Here is a 16706-nt window from a genome sequence, read left to right on the forward strand (position 1 = left end):
GGTACCTGTTCAGTATCTGGAGAAGGAAATGGCAACCCACTCCAGTATTCATGCCTGGAAAATCCCATGGACTGAGGAGCCTGATGGGCTATAATCCATGGGGTCGCAAAGAGTTGGACATGACTGAGCGACTTCTGTGTGTGTGTTCAGTATCTAAAGTGCTAGCATTTGAGCTATTTTAAGATGTGATGTTATTTCACACCACCATTCATAGAGTCAGTGTTACTATCCTCTGTGCTCTTGGAATTGGGCTATTTATCATCTCAGTTGAATGTTTCTCGGTACCTAATCAGCATCCTTTAAAGTTATAAACGGAACTCCTCATAGCAAAAATCTCTCTTTGTAAGTTAAGAATCAAATATATTATCCAGTATCCCTAGGTTAGTCATTAATGATGTGAGTAATTCAGCAAATATAGTGGTGTATGTGGTAGAAATACTACCTTAAAATTCAGTCAAGGGAACAACACACAGAGCAGAGCGTCATGAAGTGAGCGTTACATGTCAGCGCCCACACAAGGTGGTTGGAGCACAGAGGAAACAGCGACAGATCCTGAGCAGAGGGTCAGGTAGCACTGGATAGAAGTTTTTCATGAATTGGTCTCAAGCTGCTGTGGGGCCCTGTGTGCTCAGTGGGTCTGCCATGAGCCCCCTCATGCATCTCTCTGTCTTCATCAGGCAGAGGTCATATCGTCATCATCTCTGTGTCCATAGCCCCTCACCAAGTAAGGTATGTTAAAGGCAGGAAAACAGGAAAGTCCGGAGCTAAGTCTCAGGGTGTGAGAGGAGATGGCATGCTGAAGGGGCAGCTGTAGGCAGAAGAGGAGCTCTTAGTTAGTCTGGAGTCGAAGCAAGAAGGGTAGAGTTCAGTTCTGTAACAGTGTCTTTTTGGGATTTTTTTAAAATATAAATTTATTTAATTGGAGGTTAATTACTTTACAATATTGTATTGGTTTTGCCATACATCACCTTGAATCTGCCACAGGTATACACATGTTCCCCATCCTGAACCCCCCTTCCACCTCCCTCCCCGTACCATCCCTCTGGGTCATCCCAGTGCACCAGCCCCAAGCATCCTGTATTTAAAAGATGTGTATAATGCTAGCCTGCCATCCTCCTTGTTACCTGTATCAGAAACTCAGGCTGTCTTCCTCTTTTTTTATTTTTCATTCAATGTTTACCAAACAATCACTACTCATGGTTGAATATGCCTTGGGCCTTCTGCTTAGGGAGTCCCACAGTCCAGTGAGAAAGGCAGGTAAATGCTATAAACATGATTAGCAATGGGTAGAGATAGCAACAAGGTGCTGTGAAACAGAGACCCGATAGGGTACTTCAGGGAATGCTACTTGGGGGTAGTGAGCCCTAGGCTTAGGGTCTTAAAGGATGAGTAGGAGTTTGACTAAATCATATATGATGCTATGTCTATTTGGAATAGAAATGATGTGGAGGGCTCTGCTCAAAATGGAATGAATGATAGACTGAAAAGGGAAAGTTGGTATTCATTTCCATATTTATTATTCACGCTTTTATATTATTTTGTATTTTAATACTCTTTATTTAGGTCAGATAGTGACCAAAAAAATAGAAGAAAAGAATGTAGTTTAGACATCTCCATCCATAGCCTACCAATCTATGGCTATAAAGTCTTGTATGGACATTAAACTTCAGTGTATGTTTTAATTCTTATATTTTTAATATATTATTTGGAGAGCAACAAAATGAACTTTAGAAGATCAGAACCTTAAAAAACAGATTTATTTTAAAGAATTAGATTGTGCACTAGATTTTTGGTTTCTCCAGAAACAGACTCTGAAACAAAGATTGGAAGGCAAATAGTGTGTGGGGGAGGTTCCCCAGGAAGCACAGTTAGAGATGAAACATCAAATTGCAGAGGAGAAGCCACTTAACTGTTAAGGTAACAGGTTAACCTGTTAAGGAGCAGGTTACGGCTGCGGGCAGCTGGGTCTCAGTCCTGCTGAGGATGCCCAAGAGACAGTGTAAGTGCTAGCTCAAGGGAAAAAGTTGGGGCGTTTAGAGTCCCAGACTCCTTTTTTCAAATGAAGTCTTAAGTGGAGGCCAAAGCAAAAGATAAAAGCAGAGCCTAGAGAGGTGGAACATTTCTGCACTTATTTCTGCCAGCTGTCAGCCTGGGCCTTGGCTCTATTTTTGCCACCACTCCCAGCCCTACCTCCCCCCATCCTCCCGCACCCTGAGGGTTTTCCCAGGAACCTGCAGGACTTTGAGGAACATGGTTTGGAAGATCTTGGCTTTGCAGGCTAATTCGACATCAAGCAAGCCTTGGAGTCTGCCAGAAAGTACTATCATGGAGATTTATCACGTTCAACTTTTTACCTTTAGAAAAATTATCAGACATGACATTATTTTTACTTTCTGGAGGACCAAGTGTGAATTACACCAGACTTGCACATAAGTTTTCATAATAAGGACAGACATTTCAGGAGTTACAGTTTGGACATCAGGATCTTGGCAAGAGAAAACAATATAGGATGGGTTTTCTTTGCAATTAAAATGAATTTGTAAATTAAAATCATTTTTTTTTGAGTTAAATCTGAGCCATTTTTATGCTACTGCTGATAATCACAAAATGTTCTGAGAAGTGTCGTGTGTGATTCTTATTTCTCTTCCTCAGGTTTCTAATATTCAGGCAAGAACAGTTGTGTTGTCCTGGACGCCCCCTGTTGGACTTTCGTGTGGACCCCACAGTGGTCTTTCCTTTCCCTACAGTTATGAGGTGGCTTTGTCAGACAAAGGACGAGATGGAAAATACAAGATAATTTACAGGTAATGTATATTTCCATGTGTTTTTCTCCAGCTGCTAAACTGTGAAATTGGCATTCTTAAGGAGAATTAAAAAAAAAAGAAGAATTTAATGGCTTTGTAAATTTTCCTTTAAATAGTTCTCTTAAAGAATTAGTGATAATTACAATGTCAAGAGTTAATTTTGTTCAAGTAATTACTGATCAGAAATTACTTGTATAGAGCCATTTGGTGGTGGTCAGATGTGTCACTTGGTTACGTTAGCTTGCCAGCATAGGACTAAAGATTTTCCATTAATGTTGGCAGGGCAAAGAGTGAGTATGCCATTTATCATGCCCTCCTATGGTCACCTTTTAGGCCCAGACCTTTTGCTAGTCTACAGTGTAGTTTTGTATTCACCCTACTTCTTATCCTCTACGATAGTTTTCCAGTGTGTAGTGAACCATTTTATTTGGAGGCTATCTTAAATAGTCAGAAGTTTATTAGCACACAGAATAAGGGATTATCCTCTTCCACTTTATGAACTCCCGGATATTAACCATTCACACGATTTATAGTTGTGTTCTAAATGAGATAAAATATTTTTTAGGGTCAAGTGTTTTTTCTTTTGTGATTGCTGGGTACTGCTCAGATTTGCAGAGCAGGAAATGGAGGCAGTCTGTTTGACCTCTCTATGACTGGCCCCAGGAAGTACTGCGCGGGCCCAGGGTCGTGAGGTCACAAAAGTCCACTTCTTCCTCTACCAGCCAGACTGCTTTTCTCTCCTGTTTCCCTGCTACAGACCTTGCATCCCCACTTCCCCCCACTGACCCCCCCCTACCCCAGCCCCATTCCTTATTATTAAGTTGCTCTGGGGATTTGTCTCCTGGACAAAGAAAAGGGGGGAAGAGAGGGAAGGTAGCTCTTCAGTCACCCTGTCCTCCTGTGACTGCCCATAGAGCTCTGTCATCTCTTCCTGGACTCCTGCAAGAGTCTTCTCAGGCCCCTCCAGCATCCGCTCTGGCAAGCTGTCTTCCCGTCCAGCCTCCACCCTGCAGAAACAGAAATCAGGCCGTGTTACTGCCCTGTGAAAGAACTCTGTGGTGCTTTTTCACTGTCCTCAGAATGTAGTCCTATCCCCTTAACTCTATTGGGTACTGTTTTGAAAACTCAGAATTGGTAGTGACCTTAACAAAATAAAGAGCGCCATTTCCCCCAGCCTGCCAGGAAACAGATTCTATCAATGCATGATGGTTCTTGGTGGCAGGACCTACAGTCCCAGGTGCCCATAAGTGAGAAAGTAGGAAGCTTGGGAATGAAGTGAATGGGAACATTCTGTCTTCCTTGAGAAAGCAGCAGCTGCAACTCACCTGAAATAGGTTATTGCATAAGGCTTTATAGGTCTGGATTTGTGAACTCCTTGGATTTTTTTTTTAAAAGGAAATGCTGGAAATCTAAGTTGTTTTGTAAACGCTCCTAATTTTACACTATTAATTATTGAGCAAATTTTAAAAACTTTAAAGATAAAGTCAAGTCAAACAACAGAGCTGTAGGCAAGGTGTAGACATTGGCCTTCAGTTTGCAACTTTTAAAAAGCATTTTTATTTGAATAATTTTCAAATTTACAAAATGTTGCAAAAATAAAGAGATTGAGGAATATGTGCATATCTTTTACTCAGATTCACCTGTTATTAGCTTTTTACTCTATTTGCTTTACTATTTGATTTTCTCTCCTGCCTTTCTCTCTAAATCTGTTTTTTCCTATTAGTTTTAAATATCGTGGTCCTTTACTGCCAAATATTGCAGTGTGTTTCCTAAAATATTTTCTTGAATAGCTATAATGCAGTTACCAACTTCATGCCTTTACATCAATACCGTATTTTTATCCAGTCCATCATCTACATTCTCATTTTGTTGGTTGGTTAAATAATGTCTGGTAGCATTTTTCTTCCCCTCTAAGACAAGATGCATTCTAGGGTCAAATACAGCAGTTAGTTGTCATGTCTCAGTAACCTTCTTTAATTTGGAACACTTCTACCGTATTTCATTGTCTTCTATTACCCTGAATTTTTTTTTTAATCTTCTGCTTTAATAAAGAAAACTGACACATATACATGCTTTTTCAAAAACAAAAATGTTAAACCTAGCAGGGCAAGAGGTTTAAAATATGTTTAAAATTATGGTTAAATTTCAAACATACAGAAAAGTAGAAAAAGTAATACAGTGAACTCCAGGTAATCATTACTCAGATTTAACAAATTTTCAAGATTTTGCCACATTTGACTCATGTCCCCTTTATCTTTATTATTGTTATTATGATTGAAGGATTTGGTAGCAGCTCACAGATAACAAGTCAAATTTATTCCTGCATAGTTCAAAATAGATAAACATAGACATTTTTTACATAACTGCAGTGATTTTCTGGTGGCTCAGACGATAAAGAATCTGCCTGCAAAGCAGGAGACCCGGGTTCAGTCCTTGGGTTAGGAAGATCTCCTGGAGAAGGAAATGGCTACCTACTCCAGTATTCTTTCCTGGGGAATTCCACGGGCAAAAGAGCCTGGTGGGCTACACTCCATAGGGTCGCAAAGAATCAACCCTGACTGAGTAACACACAATCTCATTAACATCTAGAAAAGCTAACAATAATGCTTGGCATCATTTAATACCTAGACCATGTTCAGATTTCCCCAACTGTCTCAAAAATACGTTTTAATATTGATTTCTTCCCCTTGGAATCCAAATGGAGTTTACTTACTGCTTGGGATTATTAGGTCTCATCAGATAAGATCAGTCGCTCAGTCGTGTCCGACTCTTTGCGACCCCATGAATCGCAGCACGCCAGGCCTCCCTGTCCATCACCAACTCCCGGAGTTCACTGAGATTCACGTCCATCGAGTCAGTTATGCCATCCAGCCATCTCATCCTCTGTCATCCCCTTCTCTTCCTGACCCCAATCCCTCCCAGCATCAGAGTCTTTTCCAATGAGTCAACTCTTCACATGAGGTGGCCAAAGCATTGGAGTTTCAGCTTTAGCATCATTCCTTCCAAAGAAATCCCAGGGCTGATCTCCTTCAGAATGGACTGGTCGGATCTCCTTGCAGTCCAAGGGACTCTCAAGAGTCTTCTCCAACACCACAGTTCAAAAGCATCAATTCTTTGGCGCTCAGCCTTCTTCACAGTCCAACTCTCACATCCATACATGACTACAGGAAAAACCATAGCCTTGACTAGACGAACCTTTGTTGGCGAAGTAATGTCTCTGCTTTTGAATATGCTATCTAGGTTGGTCATAACTTTCCTTCCAAGGAGTAAGTGTCTTTTAATTTCATGGTTGCAGCCACCATCTGTAGTGATTTTTGAGCCCAGAAAAATAAAGTCTGACACTGTTTCCACTGTTTCCCCATCTATTTCCCATGAAGTGGTGGGACTGGATGCCATGATCTTCGTTTTCTCATAAATCCATTTTAATCTAGAATAGTGTCCTCATCCTTTTTCTTTTCTGTAATGCATTTTATATTTTAAAATGTATTTTTATAAATAAATATATTTAATTTTAAAATGTAACTTTAAAATTTTTTAATTAATGTATAGTTGATCTACAGTATTGGTTTCAGGTGTATCTCTCATCCTTTTTTAAAATTCTTGACCAGCTGCAAAGAGTGGATCACTTTTTTTTTGGCCGCTCTGAATTTAATCTTCCTTTCCTGTATTTCTTATTGATTGTTAGCTCTGGAGCTTGATCAGATGCAGCCTTTTAACATTTGTGGGAGGTTTTCATCAGGGTGGCTCTATGTCCTTCCTATTCCAGCACACTGGGAAGCACTGGAGCTTGCTGGCCTCAATGTGATTAAATCATGTTTAGGAACAGCCCATTAATTTTTTTTTTTAACTCACTTATTTACTACTTTGAAATATAGTTTGCATACAGTATTACATTAGTTTCACGTATACTACATAGTGATTCGAAATTTTTATAGCTGATACTCCATTTTAAGTTATTATGAAGTACTCGCTATGTTTCCTGTGCTATACGAGATATCCTTGTAGCTTATTTACTTTATACAAAGGAGTCTGTACTTCTTATTACCTTGCCCCTGTCTTGCCCTTCCCCACTTTGCTCTCCCCACTGGTAACCCCTAGTTTGTTCTCTATATCTGTGAGCCTGTTTCTGTTTCCTTATATTCATTTGTTTGATTTTTTTAGATTCCACATATAAGTAATAGCATACAGTATTTTTGTCTGACTTACTTTACCAAGCATAATACCCTCCAGGTCCATCCAATGTTGTTACAAATGGCAGAATTTCATTCTTATTTGTGGTTGAGCAGACACTGACATTTTTGAAGAACACAGTTATGCCCCTACATACCCCTCTTACCTTTAAAAAAAAAATTTAATGGGAACATTCCATATTTTATGTTAGTTGTTTCCTCATGATTAAGTCAAGGTTCATTTGCAGTTTCTGGTCAAATAAGTGGTTTTATTTTGTGTAAGAGAACCATTTATTGAAATGTATCTATAAGAGAGCTGTTTATTAATATTGATATGTGAGGGAAACAGATTAGATTTCTTGAAGAAAGCTGAGAAGTTGAGATGGTTGGGGTTCTCTCCAGGCTGAGTCTGAGAGTCCCCTTCAGTTGACAGTTGGTACTGTTATGTACACATTTATCTGTGTATCTGTCTATTCAGTTTGCTTGCTTCTTTACTTACTTTTATGTAATTACTTTGAAGAAGTGAAAAGATATTTTGGAATTTTATTTGTAAGTTAACCTTACCATTTTCCAGATCCTGAATGACATGATTTAAAGGAATCTAATTTGCTAGTCCAGAAAAAATGATAATGCCAAATAGGAAAGTTTATTTCTGATTTATGGTGGAAGTAGACATAATAATTCTTGAATTGTTGTTTGTACATGACTATGAGACCCAAATCCAAAACCTGTTTTATTTTTGAAACTGGTGTTGTCGACTAATACGTGATTTTTCTTTGCAGTGGAGAAGAATTAGAATGTAACCTGAAAGATCTTAGGCCAGCAACCGATTATCATGTGAGGTGAGTATTGGGGACCTCGGATTGCTAAAATAAATGGTTTGCTCCTTTTTAAAAGTATTTGGTTAACAGCACTTGCCTAGCTAAAAGTTTCAGCACCTTTGCTCATTGGCCATTCCTCAGTGCCCTACACTTTCTGGCATCAAGATTGGGAGTCCACAGAAGTGCTTCTGGTCATAGAAAAGTAGATGATACCCTGAACAGAATTTTAAAATTATTTTTATAAAGTAACTTTTATTTCACATATTCTTCTAAGATCTATTGGAACATGTGGCTTAATGTATGATATTTTCTATCAGTTATTTCATTATAGACCTTCCATGCAAACCATATGTTCAGCACGAATGACTAAATAAAGTCCTTTTCATGTTTCAAGTTTGGACCATAAAAGGCAATAGGTTTTGAATTTGAAGTCTAGTAATGCAAATATGAAAATTATCTCTAACAAGAGCTAATGCAGTTTGCCAAAGCAACTCACATAGTTTGGTTTGTAGTCTGAAATCTCTTCTGTGATTTTTTTTCAATCTCTTCCATGACTGCTCTGGAAGGCAGGGCCTGCTAATTTTAGGAAGAAACCCAGCCAACCACCAACCTGCAAAGAGAAAAGTATCAGAGCTCATCTGATTATCCAAAGATATATCAATTTGCAAACAGGCAGATTTCTTAATCTGAATGTGATCCATAATATCTTTTAAGTTTTCATTAAAACTTTCATTTTGTATAATTTTTAATTTATCCAGAAATTCTTATTTTATCTAACCTGGTGAACAACAACAAATTCTCTCTCCTTTCTTCAATTGTGCATGTGTATATCAAGATGATGTAATAAAATTGCAAGCATCCTTTGTTATACTTTACAATGGTTAGTTCACACAACATGTTCTGTGGTGGTGGTGTAGAGGCGGCATAGCCTAGTAGGAAGAGCATTATGTTAATTATCAGTAGGCTTGAATTCTAGTCTTGTTCTACCGTGAATTGACTGTTTCAACTTTGGTCAATCACAGAGAATCCATGCCAAAATTTTCTCGGTAACAAAAGTAGGGCAAGTTGGGGTGTGTTCAGGTAGTAATATCTTATTAGCTGCACAAGTGTTTAAAGCTGTGTTTAAAGCAATACATGAAAGAGTATTTTCATTCAGTCATAAATGGTTTTTACATTCAGTCATAAAGTGTAATCTGCTTAGCTACCGCACTGTTCAGATGAACTCTATGGCAACCATCTTTTCCCTTTTGAGTCAGTTAACTTTAGCCCAAACATATTGAACTTTTCACACCATCTAAAAACAAAAAGATTTGTGTAACTTGTGAAGCAGAGATGATAATAGTTTAACCATTCTTTCAAATGGTGGATTTAACAACAAAAAACAACAGAAAATGCAGCACCATATAGGGAGTCATGTAAATGTTTTCCATGAGACATTGTTAACATGTGTTTCTTTTTTTCTCTGTCTTTTAATGTTCACTGCCATTGTTTTACTGAAGGTTTACTTTATTAATTTTCTGCTCATCCATTTAAATCTTTTTTGAAAAGATTTAAATGTCACAGTCTGCCCTTTATTTACTATCCTGTCTCTTGTTTCCCTTAGTTTCTTTTAAACCCCTCTTACAAAGGGTAAACTTTAGAGTTTACTTACACATGAATTCTTCTTACATGACTTTTGAACACCTTCAACTTCTGGGCAGATAAAAGGAGTAATTAATGGAATCCCCCAAAGAAATAGAAGCATGAGGTGGTTACCTCCCAGGCCTTGGACCCAGACTTCCTCCTGACACATCAAGGATCCCACCTTAGTGACATATTTGACACATATGTGACACCACACATATACAGCCTAAGGCACCACCAACTATTATTTAGCCTAGCACTGTATTGGCCAGAGAGATGGAAAATTCTCCCTCTCTTTGGTCATAATCTCTTCTAGAATTTTAAAAAATTCTTGACTAAGAAAAGTATATACAGTCCAAATTGTAGTCACTTTGATCTGGCTGTGTGGACCATTCTTTCTCTTTCCTTATACTGTACAGCCTTTAATTTTTCAAACTAGAGAAGACTCTCAACCCCTGCTTAGAGTCAGTTTCCTCTGCCCTGGATTGTGTTCAGAGGCAGCTTGATGACACTGTAGACAGAGCTTCGAATATGGAGTTAATGGCTCAGTCGCTTACTGTAGGTGTGTGATTAGGCAAGCCATGTAAACTTCAATGACCATGTTTTCTCATTCATAAAATGAGGATAATGATATCAGCCTCAGAAAGATGGCGTGAGAGCAAATGATATATATGTGCAAATCTATTATAAACCTGTAACATGTGCAGATGTTGTTTTTGTTTTATTGTTCCTAAGTTGTTCTAAAAATAAAAAGGACCTTTGTGATTCAGGTTCTTTGAACCTATGTATAGTTTGACCATACCACTCACTATTTTATTGAGATAAAGATGTATCATAATTGTTGCTGAAAAAAGGAACAAAATCTCTTTTTATGATGTAATAGTAACATTCTCAGAATCTTGGTTCCAAAAATGTAAGTTTTTATCAACATGGTGGCCTCAAATATAATTTTAAATTTAATAGTCACCTATAAGGCCTCAAAGGCTGTGTGGAAACATTTCCTCACTTTTCCACAACAGAAACTCCAAAAGAATTCCATTACTATATAGCTGCAAAATGAGCCATTATATTTGTTGCCATTTTTATTTATTTGTACATTACCAATTTAGAGAGTGTTGCCTTGGAGGAAGTGTGGCGTGCTGATGATGAAAACAAGGATGCTTCTTTTAGCAGCACTGAGCCAACTGTATTCCTCTTCCAGTTCTTAATAGTAAACATTTTGACAAGGGCCGACAGAAATCTCTGTCCAGATAACTCTTCCGTAGAGTGACGAGTTTCTTTCTCAGGTACCGACGTCTCACCTGGGGCTCCTTTTTTTGTTGCTTCTGATTTTGCTACTCTGATCCCATCCCCTTCACGTTGCTTGTTATCTCTGTGAGTTCTTTTCCAACTTTTTCCTCCCTCCTGTTAGTGAATATTGTCTGAGTTCATCAGCCAGATACACAACCATTTTTTAAAGTGGCTGTCATGGCTCAGTGGAGCAATGGATAGCACATTGAACTTCCAGAGTAGCAGTCTCTCGGTCGTGGAGCTCTGTCATTGAGCTGTGTGGGGCTTGGCATCAGTCTCCAGGCAAGAGTCGCTCTTGACTTCTACTTGCCGTCACCTCACTGTTATTGGGAATAATTTATTAAGAGACCAGTGGCATCTTTGAGACTGTGCTATAGATCATGTGTCTGTGGCTGTTTAGACTGGCACTTGCCATGCCCTCCACACCAAATTCCACGTTGAAAATTGTATCCTGAGACATTCCAGGCTTTAAAGGTTTTTTCCCTCAGTTTTTGCTTTGTATTTTTGTGTCATTACTCCACATATTCAACCACTTTTTTTTTCTCCTAGTGATTGAGGAAAGTAATTCCTCAATAATTCCTCTATTATGTTGATTTAAAAAATCTAGGTGCTGAGTCCTGAGTTATTTTTATTAAAGTCATCACTTTAAGTCCTGAGTTATTTTTATTAAAGTCATCACTTTAATTACCCAGTTCTTACACAAATTGCTTATTTTGGTTTAAAAGAAGTCAATTTGTTATTGTCAAAGTGTATTTATTCAGTGCTTCCATATAAGGCATTGTGTTATGTATTGTATAACACCACCAGTGCAAAATTTCCTGTGTGTGTGTATGTGTATATGTGTGTGTGTATGTTGAGGAATAAAAAGGAATAAGAAAAATCTAGTACATATATACACATAAATAAGCCACATTCTATTTTATAATACTTATGCATAAGTTTGTAACTTTTATAATCAAAAACATTTATATATTCATTTATTTACACATATACAAAGAAAAGTATATCCCTTTTTTAATTGGTAGTTTTATAATTAGTACTGACATTGAAGCCATCATTTTACTGTGGAAGTCAAGAATTTATATTTTTATAAATGATAGGATAATCAAAAATTTGAGTGATGGAATTGATAGCAATTTCATGACAAAATGTGAAGCTGTTTTCCGGTCACTGGCATAAACAATTTGGCAAAGAAGTTGCCCAGAGATGATATCATGTAATAACATTTCCCAGAAAAATTATGTGATGAAACGTTTCCAAAAATATGGGCTTGACTAGCTCAGAGTAGGGTTATGAAATAGGTGTTATTGACTAGAAATTGTGGCTCCTAGTATGTTACAGATGTGCCGGAGGAAGTTGGAGGCAAATTTCTGAAATTCTTGGAGCACCTGTTTCATAAGCACTTAGTATTTAAACTGAAGCAAATGTAAAAACCCAGCACAAGATTAATTAGAAAAGTGTCCTCCTTTCTGCTAGTATAAATGCTTAAAGAACTGAATTGTTTGCTGATATATTTAACCTAGGACTTTGGTCCAACTCCACAGATCCTCCTATCACATGGTCGTTAGTAGACAAAACACACCGTCATGTGAGAAACATTACTGCAGCATTCTTGAAAATGTAATGCCATTTCCCGAGACTTTTCTGTGAAAGTTGCTGGTAAAAATGGAGCTGGTAATTATTGCAATTAGTTGCTATCTATTCATTAAACCATTTGAATTGACAGATGTAATCATAAGGCACTTAGATAATCATGTCAAGTTTTAGATCCTGTGTGCATCGCATTTATAAAATGCCACATAAAATGGATCTTGTTTCCTTTGCAGACAGATTTTTATCAGTGCAGAGCACTGACTCCTCATTTAGACAAACTGTGATATTCTCTGAGTGTAAAGACAAGGGGAATAACTCCTGGCGGCCCACACAACTGTGCCTCCTTACCTACCTCAGATTTTTATCAGGTCCCTTCATTCTGCTGTCATCCTCCCAGTCTGGCTGTCAGTGCCTCCTTTATTCGTGTTTCGCTAGCCTGAGTATGGATTTGGGACTCCAAGAATCTCATTACAAACAGAGAATGAACTTAGGACTGAGTCCAGGTCTTCCCATGTAACTACCTGTGGTCTGCCGGTTCTCGGCAGGCCCGTCCCCGCCCTCCTTTCCTCTGCCCTGTTACCCACGTGGAGTTCTGGTGCTGAATGTGCTTGTGGATGTTTAGGACTTGGTCTCCCCGAGTACAGTCTGAACTCATAAGCAAGTGCCTACTGACCACAGCATGAGATGTCTTCTGGTAATGAAAGTGGGTAAAGAGGATTGGGTAAAAGGCAGCTAAAAAGCCATCTCAGTGCCAGGTAGACAGTAGGGAGTGATAGGGACTCTGAACTGGACAGCGCCTGCCCCATCTATAGAGGAGCTGCTCTCAATTTCATTTATTTTTTATCATTTTGGACTTTGGTCCAGTGGTTAAGAACCTGCCTGCCATTGCAGGGGACATGGGTTTGATCCTTGGTCTGGGAAGGTCCCACACGCTGCAGGGCAACTAAGCCCTTGCGCCACAGCTACTGGGCCTGTGTTCTAGAGCCCTTGGAGTCTACGTACCACAGCCAGTGAACCCCAGGCACTAGAGTCTGTGTTCAGCAACAGAAGAAGCCACCCCAATGAGAAGCTGGTGTACCACAACTGGAGAGAAGCTCCCACTGGCTGAAGCTAGAGAAAGCCCATGCACAGCAACCCAGACCCACCGCAGCCATAAATAAATAAATCAAAATAGTTCAGTGTCTGTCATTCAGCTCTGCAGCTCAGTGTTGTTAGAACTTACACTTTTCAAGAGAAGCCAGAGATTCACTTTTTAAAATGAGATCTCCATTTTTTCCAACATTGGCTTAATTTTTGACTTTTTATTTCTGAAGATTTCAGTAGTCAAAGTGGACTAATGAACTCTCATAAGCCCACCACCCAACTTTTTATTTCCTTGGTGCCTTCACCAGCCCACTCCCCCAACAGTTATTTTGAAGTAAAGTCCAGACATACTCTTTCACCTGTGAACCACATTACCATCATCACACACCCTACGCCCATCCAACAAACAAAAATTGTAAATTCCTTAATGTCTTTAAAGTCCAGAGACTGTTCCCATTTCCTCAACTGTCCTAAAAATGAAGGTTTTGTTTCTTCAGTTTGTTGTAATTGGAATTCAGACATGGTCTGCATATTATGTTTGGCTGATAGCTCTTAAATTTTTCTTAAGCTATAGGTTTTCCCTCCATCCTTTTTTCTCTTCTTGCAATTATTTGTTGAAATAATAAATAAAATTCTGTCTGTAGAATTTTCCACATTGTGAATTAGGCTGATTGCATCCCTGTAGTGTTGCTTAATGGTGTTCTTTCCACATTTCCTATAAAGCAGTGAAGAGGCTTAAACAGATACAGGGTCCGTTTTTCTGGCAGGGATTTTGTAGATAGTGGCATGATCTCTCCTTAGGAGTGCGTGATGTCTGCTCATCTCTTTTCTGGTGGTCGTTGCCAATGTCCTTTAATTCATAGGTGGAGGTAATATTTTAACACTATCTGTCTTCCTTCCCCCGACACATATTTTGGGCCAAATAAAACCCATGAGTGATCAGCGGGAGAATTCAACTGATCTATTAAAGTTCAAGCTGGAACCCTGCCCATGTCTGGAACATTCTGTGATTCATTTTAAGCAACTTACTCCCAACAAGCCTGTCCTGATGCACGGAAATGATCCTGCCAAATCTGCCATTCCATTTTCTATTATCATTTGCCTATTTACAGAGAATGCAAAAAGGAGCATTTCTTTCATCAGGTTGGGTGAACCTAACGATAAAGCATCTTTTGTTTGGATCACGTGTCATGGTATGCTCCCCTAAGGCAAACAAGTCAAATAGCCAGTAAATATGTGTTTTACCTTTTAGAATGGAAGGGAGGCATGTCTGTTAGTACTTTTGACTTGTATGGCCTTTGTAAAATTTTTGTGGTGGACTTTGAGAAGAAAGGATTTTAAAAATCATATACCTAGGTAGCTCCTATTTTCCATAATGTTATCTTTAGCTGTTGTTTATTCATTGAGCAGAGTGAGGGGAAGTGGATTGTGGGTGTTTAGAAAAACATAATTGCAGGATGAGTCAGGACATTGGGGAATACAGGATAGCAGTTAGATCTCCATGACTGAGTACAGTTGATCCAACTTTCCAGCTGTGTAGCTTTGGGAAGTTTACTTCACTTCTCCAGTCTGAGTGTTCTTCTGTCTTTAATGGCACCTCACAAAGAATTGTTAAGGACTAAGGGCTTGATGTATTTACCAATTCTGAATAGCTTAATTCATGCATCTTTTTTGGCAGCACAGGTTTCTTTGTTGTCTTTTTGAAAGAGTATGTTTTCAAGCTTTTTTTTTTTTAATCCCCAATATTTTTTTTAAAAAAAGGTTAAGTAGAAAGGAAGATGATAAAAATCAACATAATCCTATTTTACGCTATTTGCAAGGAGTGTCGTTTTATAATAGTGTGTTACATGCCTTTTCTTCACAGCTTCTCTGAGAAATCAGGTCCATATGTCGAGTGTTGAGCCAGGCATTTTAATGTTCAGAGTGCACATTTTTAATCTTGACTCCAGGTGTAAGAGTTAGATGTTCACATGGATAAAGTGTACCTGAACAATGTTGTTATTGAATTAAAGAAAGATGCACTTGGCAGAAGCAAGCCTGTTTCTGTGTGAAATGTCCATATTTCTATTGAAATATCTGCAAGATGATAAACAGTTCAAAGATGGTATCTACCTTATTGTTTGTATTTCCACCTCTCTCTCTCAGGTTGTGGACTGTCCCCACCATTTCTTGTTTCCTTCCACCCAACCCTTAACTGCGCCTCTAGCCTTATTCCAGAGAAAGTCAACCAGAGAGGGCCTTGATGGATTTTAGAATATATATTTGGAGACCATTTCGGGGAATAAGGATATGTCCTTATTTAGCATATTCTTTTCGGGTCTGTAGACTCTGCCTGTCTTAAAGGAGGCTGGGTGGTTCTGACAACTAGAGGGAGGAGAGAATGCACTGAGGCACGTGGCCTGCTGGAATTATTTTCCCCTGAAAATGGTGACCATGTCAGGTCAGAACAAGACTAGCAAATAAGAATAAGGGTCACAGTGTGTATTCCATAAATTCTGTTCCTATAGGGAAACCCTGGGGCAAAGCTGAGATTAACACCCCAGTCTGGTGTGATAGGCCTCTGCCACTGACTGTGTGTGTGTTTCCGTTTCCAGGGTATACGCTATGTACAATTCCGTAAAGGGTTCCTGCTCTGAGCCGGTTAGCTTCACCACCCACAGCTGTGCGCCTGAGTGTCCCTTCCCACCTAAGCTGGCACACAGGAGCAAAAGTTCACTAACCTTGCAGTGGAAGGTGGGTAATGCAGCGTGTCGAGAACATTCTGAAGTCTGTGGCTGTTTGAAACATTTATTTAGCAATATTCCACTTTGGTGTTGGCATTTTCTGCATTTTGACTGTGAAACAAATTATTGTAATATCAAAAGTTACCATCTCTGTAAAAATTGGGCAAAAGAATGAGAGAGAGAACTGTGAAATCAAGTTTTAGCTTTCTTTGCAGGGGTGTCTCTTAGGGTCATGAGCAATTCTTTACAAGTGGTAAAAATACTTAAGATACCTAAATGTCATCACTTTCTAATAGTTTAATTCAACAGACATTTGAAGACTTGAATAAAAATTTTGTGAAGAAAGATTTAGAGCTAAAGTAGATTTATGGTCTATTGGCTTCTTTCAGTGGTGACTCTGAAATGTCTAATACTTAAATCTGCCTAGAATGTTTAGTGTTCTAAACTACATTAAGGTTTCATTAAATTTTTGCCAGTTAGACCTTATATCAGTTAGGATTACTAATTATTTTTTAACATCCGAATTATGTAGTAGTTTTCATGAAATACAACTTTTGGGCTACCAATAACTCTTGAGAAAGAGAGCCCCTTAAAGTGTAT

The 16706-nt window shown here is 38.7% G+C and overlaps 1 protein-coding gene across 40 annotated transcripts in view; it reads left to right on the forward strand.

The window, feature by feature from the left end:
• Positions 1-16706, forward strand: part of FNDC3B (fibronectin type III domain containing 3B) — a 361710-nt gene that overhangs the window by 261138 nt on the left and 83866 nt on the right. For all 40 annotated transcript variants that reach the window (XM_086394520.1, XM_086394600.1, XM_086394566.1 and 37 more), the window contains 3 exons: positions 2653-2804; positions 7756-7815; positions 15978-16116. In XM_086394520.1, the coding sequence (XP_086250646.1) occupies positions 2653-2804; positions 7756-7815; positions 15978-16116 (351 nt within the window). The remainder of the gene's footprint in view (positions 1-2652; positions 2805-7755; positions 7816-15977; positions 16117-16706) is intronic.

This window comes from Bos grunniens, chromosome 1 (genome assembly GCF_055505025.1).
Source record: "Bos grunniens cultivar Pamir isolate PY7600 chromosome 1, Bosgru_T2T1.0, whole genome shotgun sequence".
Classification (NCBI taxonomy): Eukaryota; Metazoa; Chordata; class Mammalia; order Artiodactyla; family Bovidae; genus Bos; species Bos grunniens.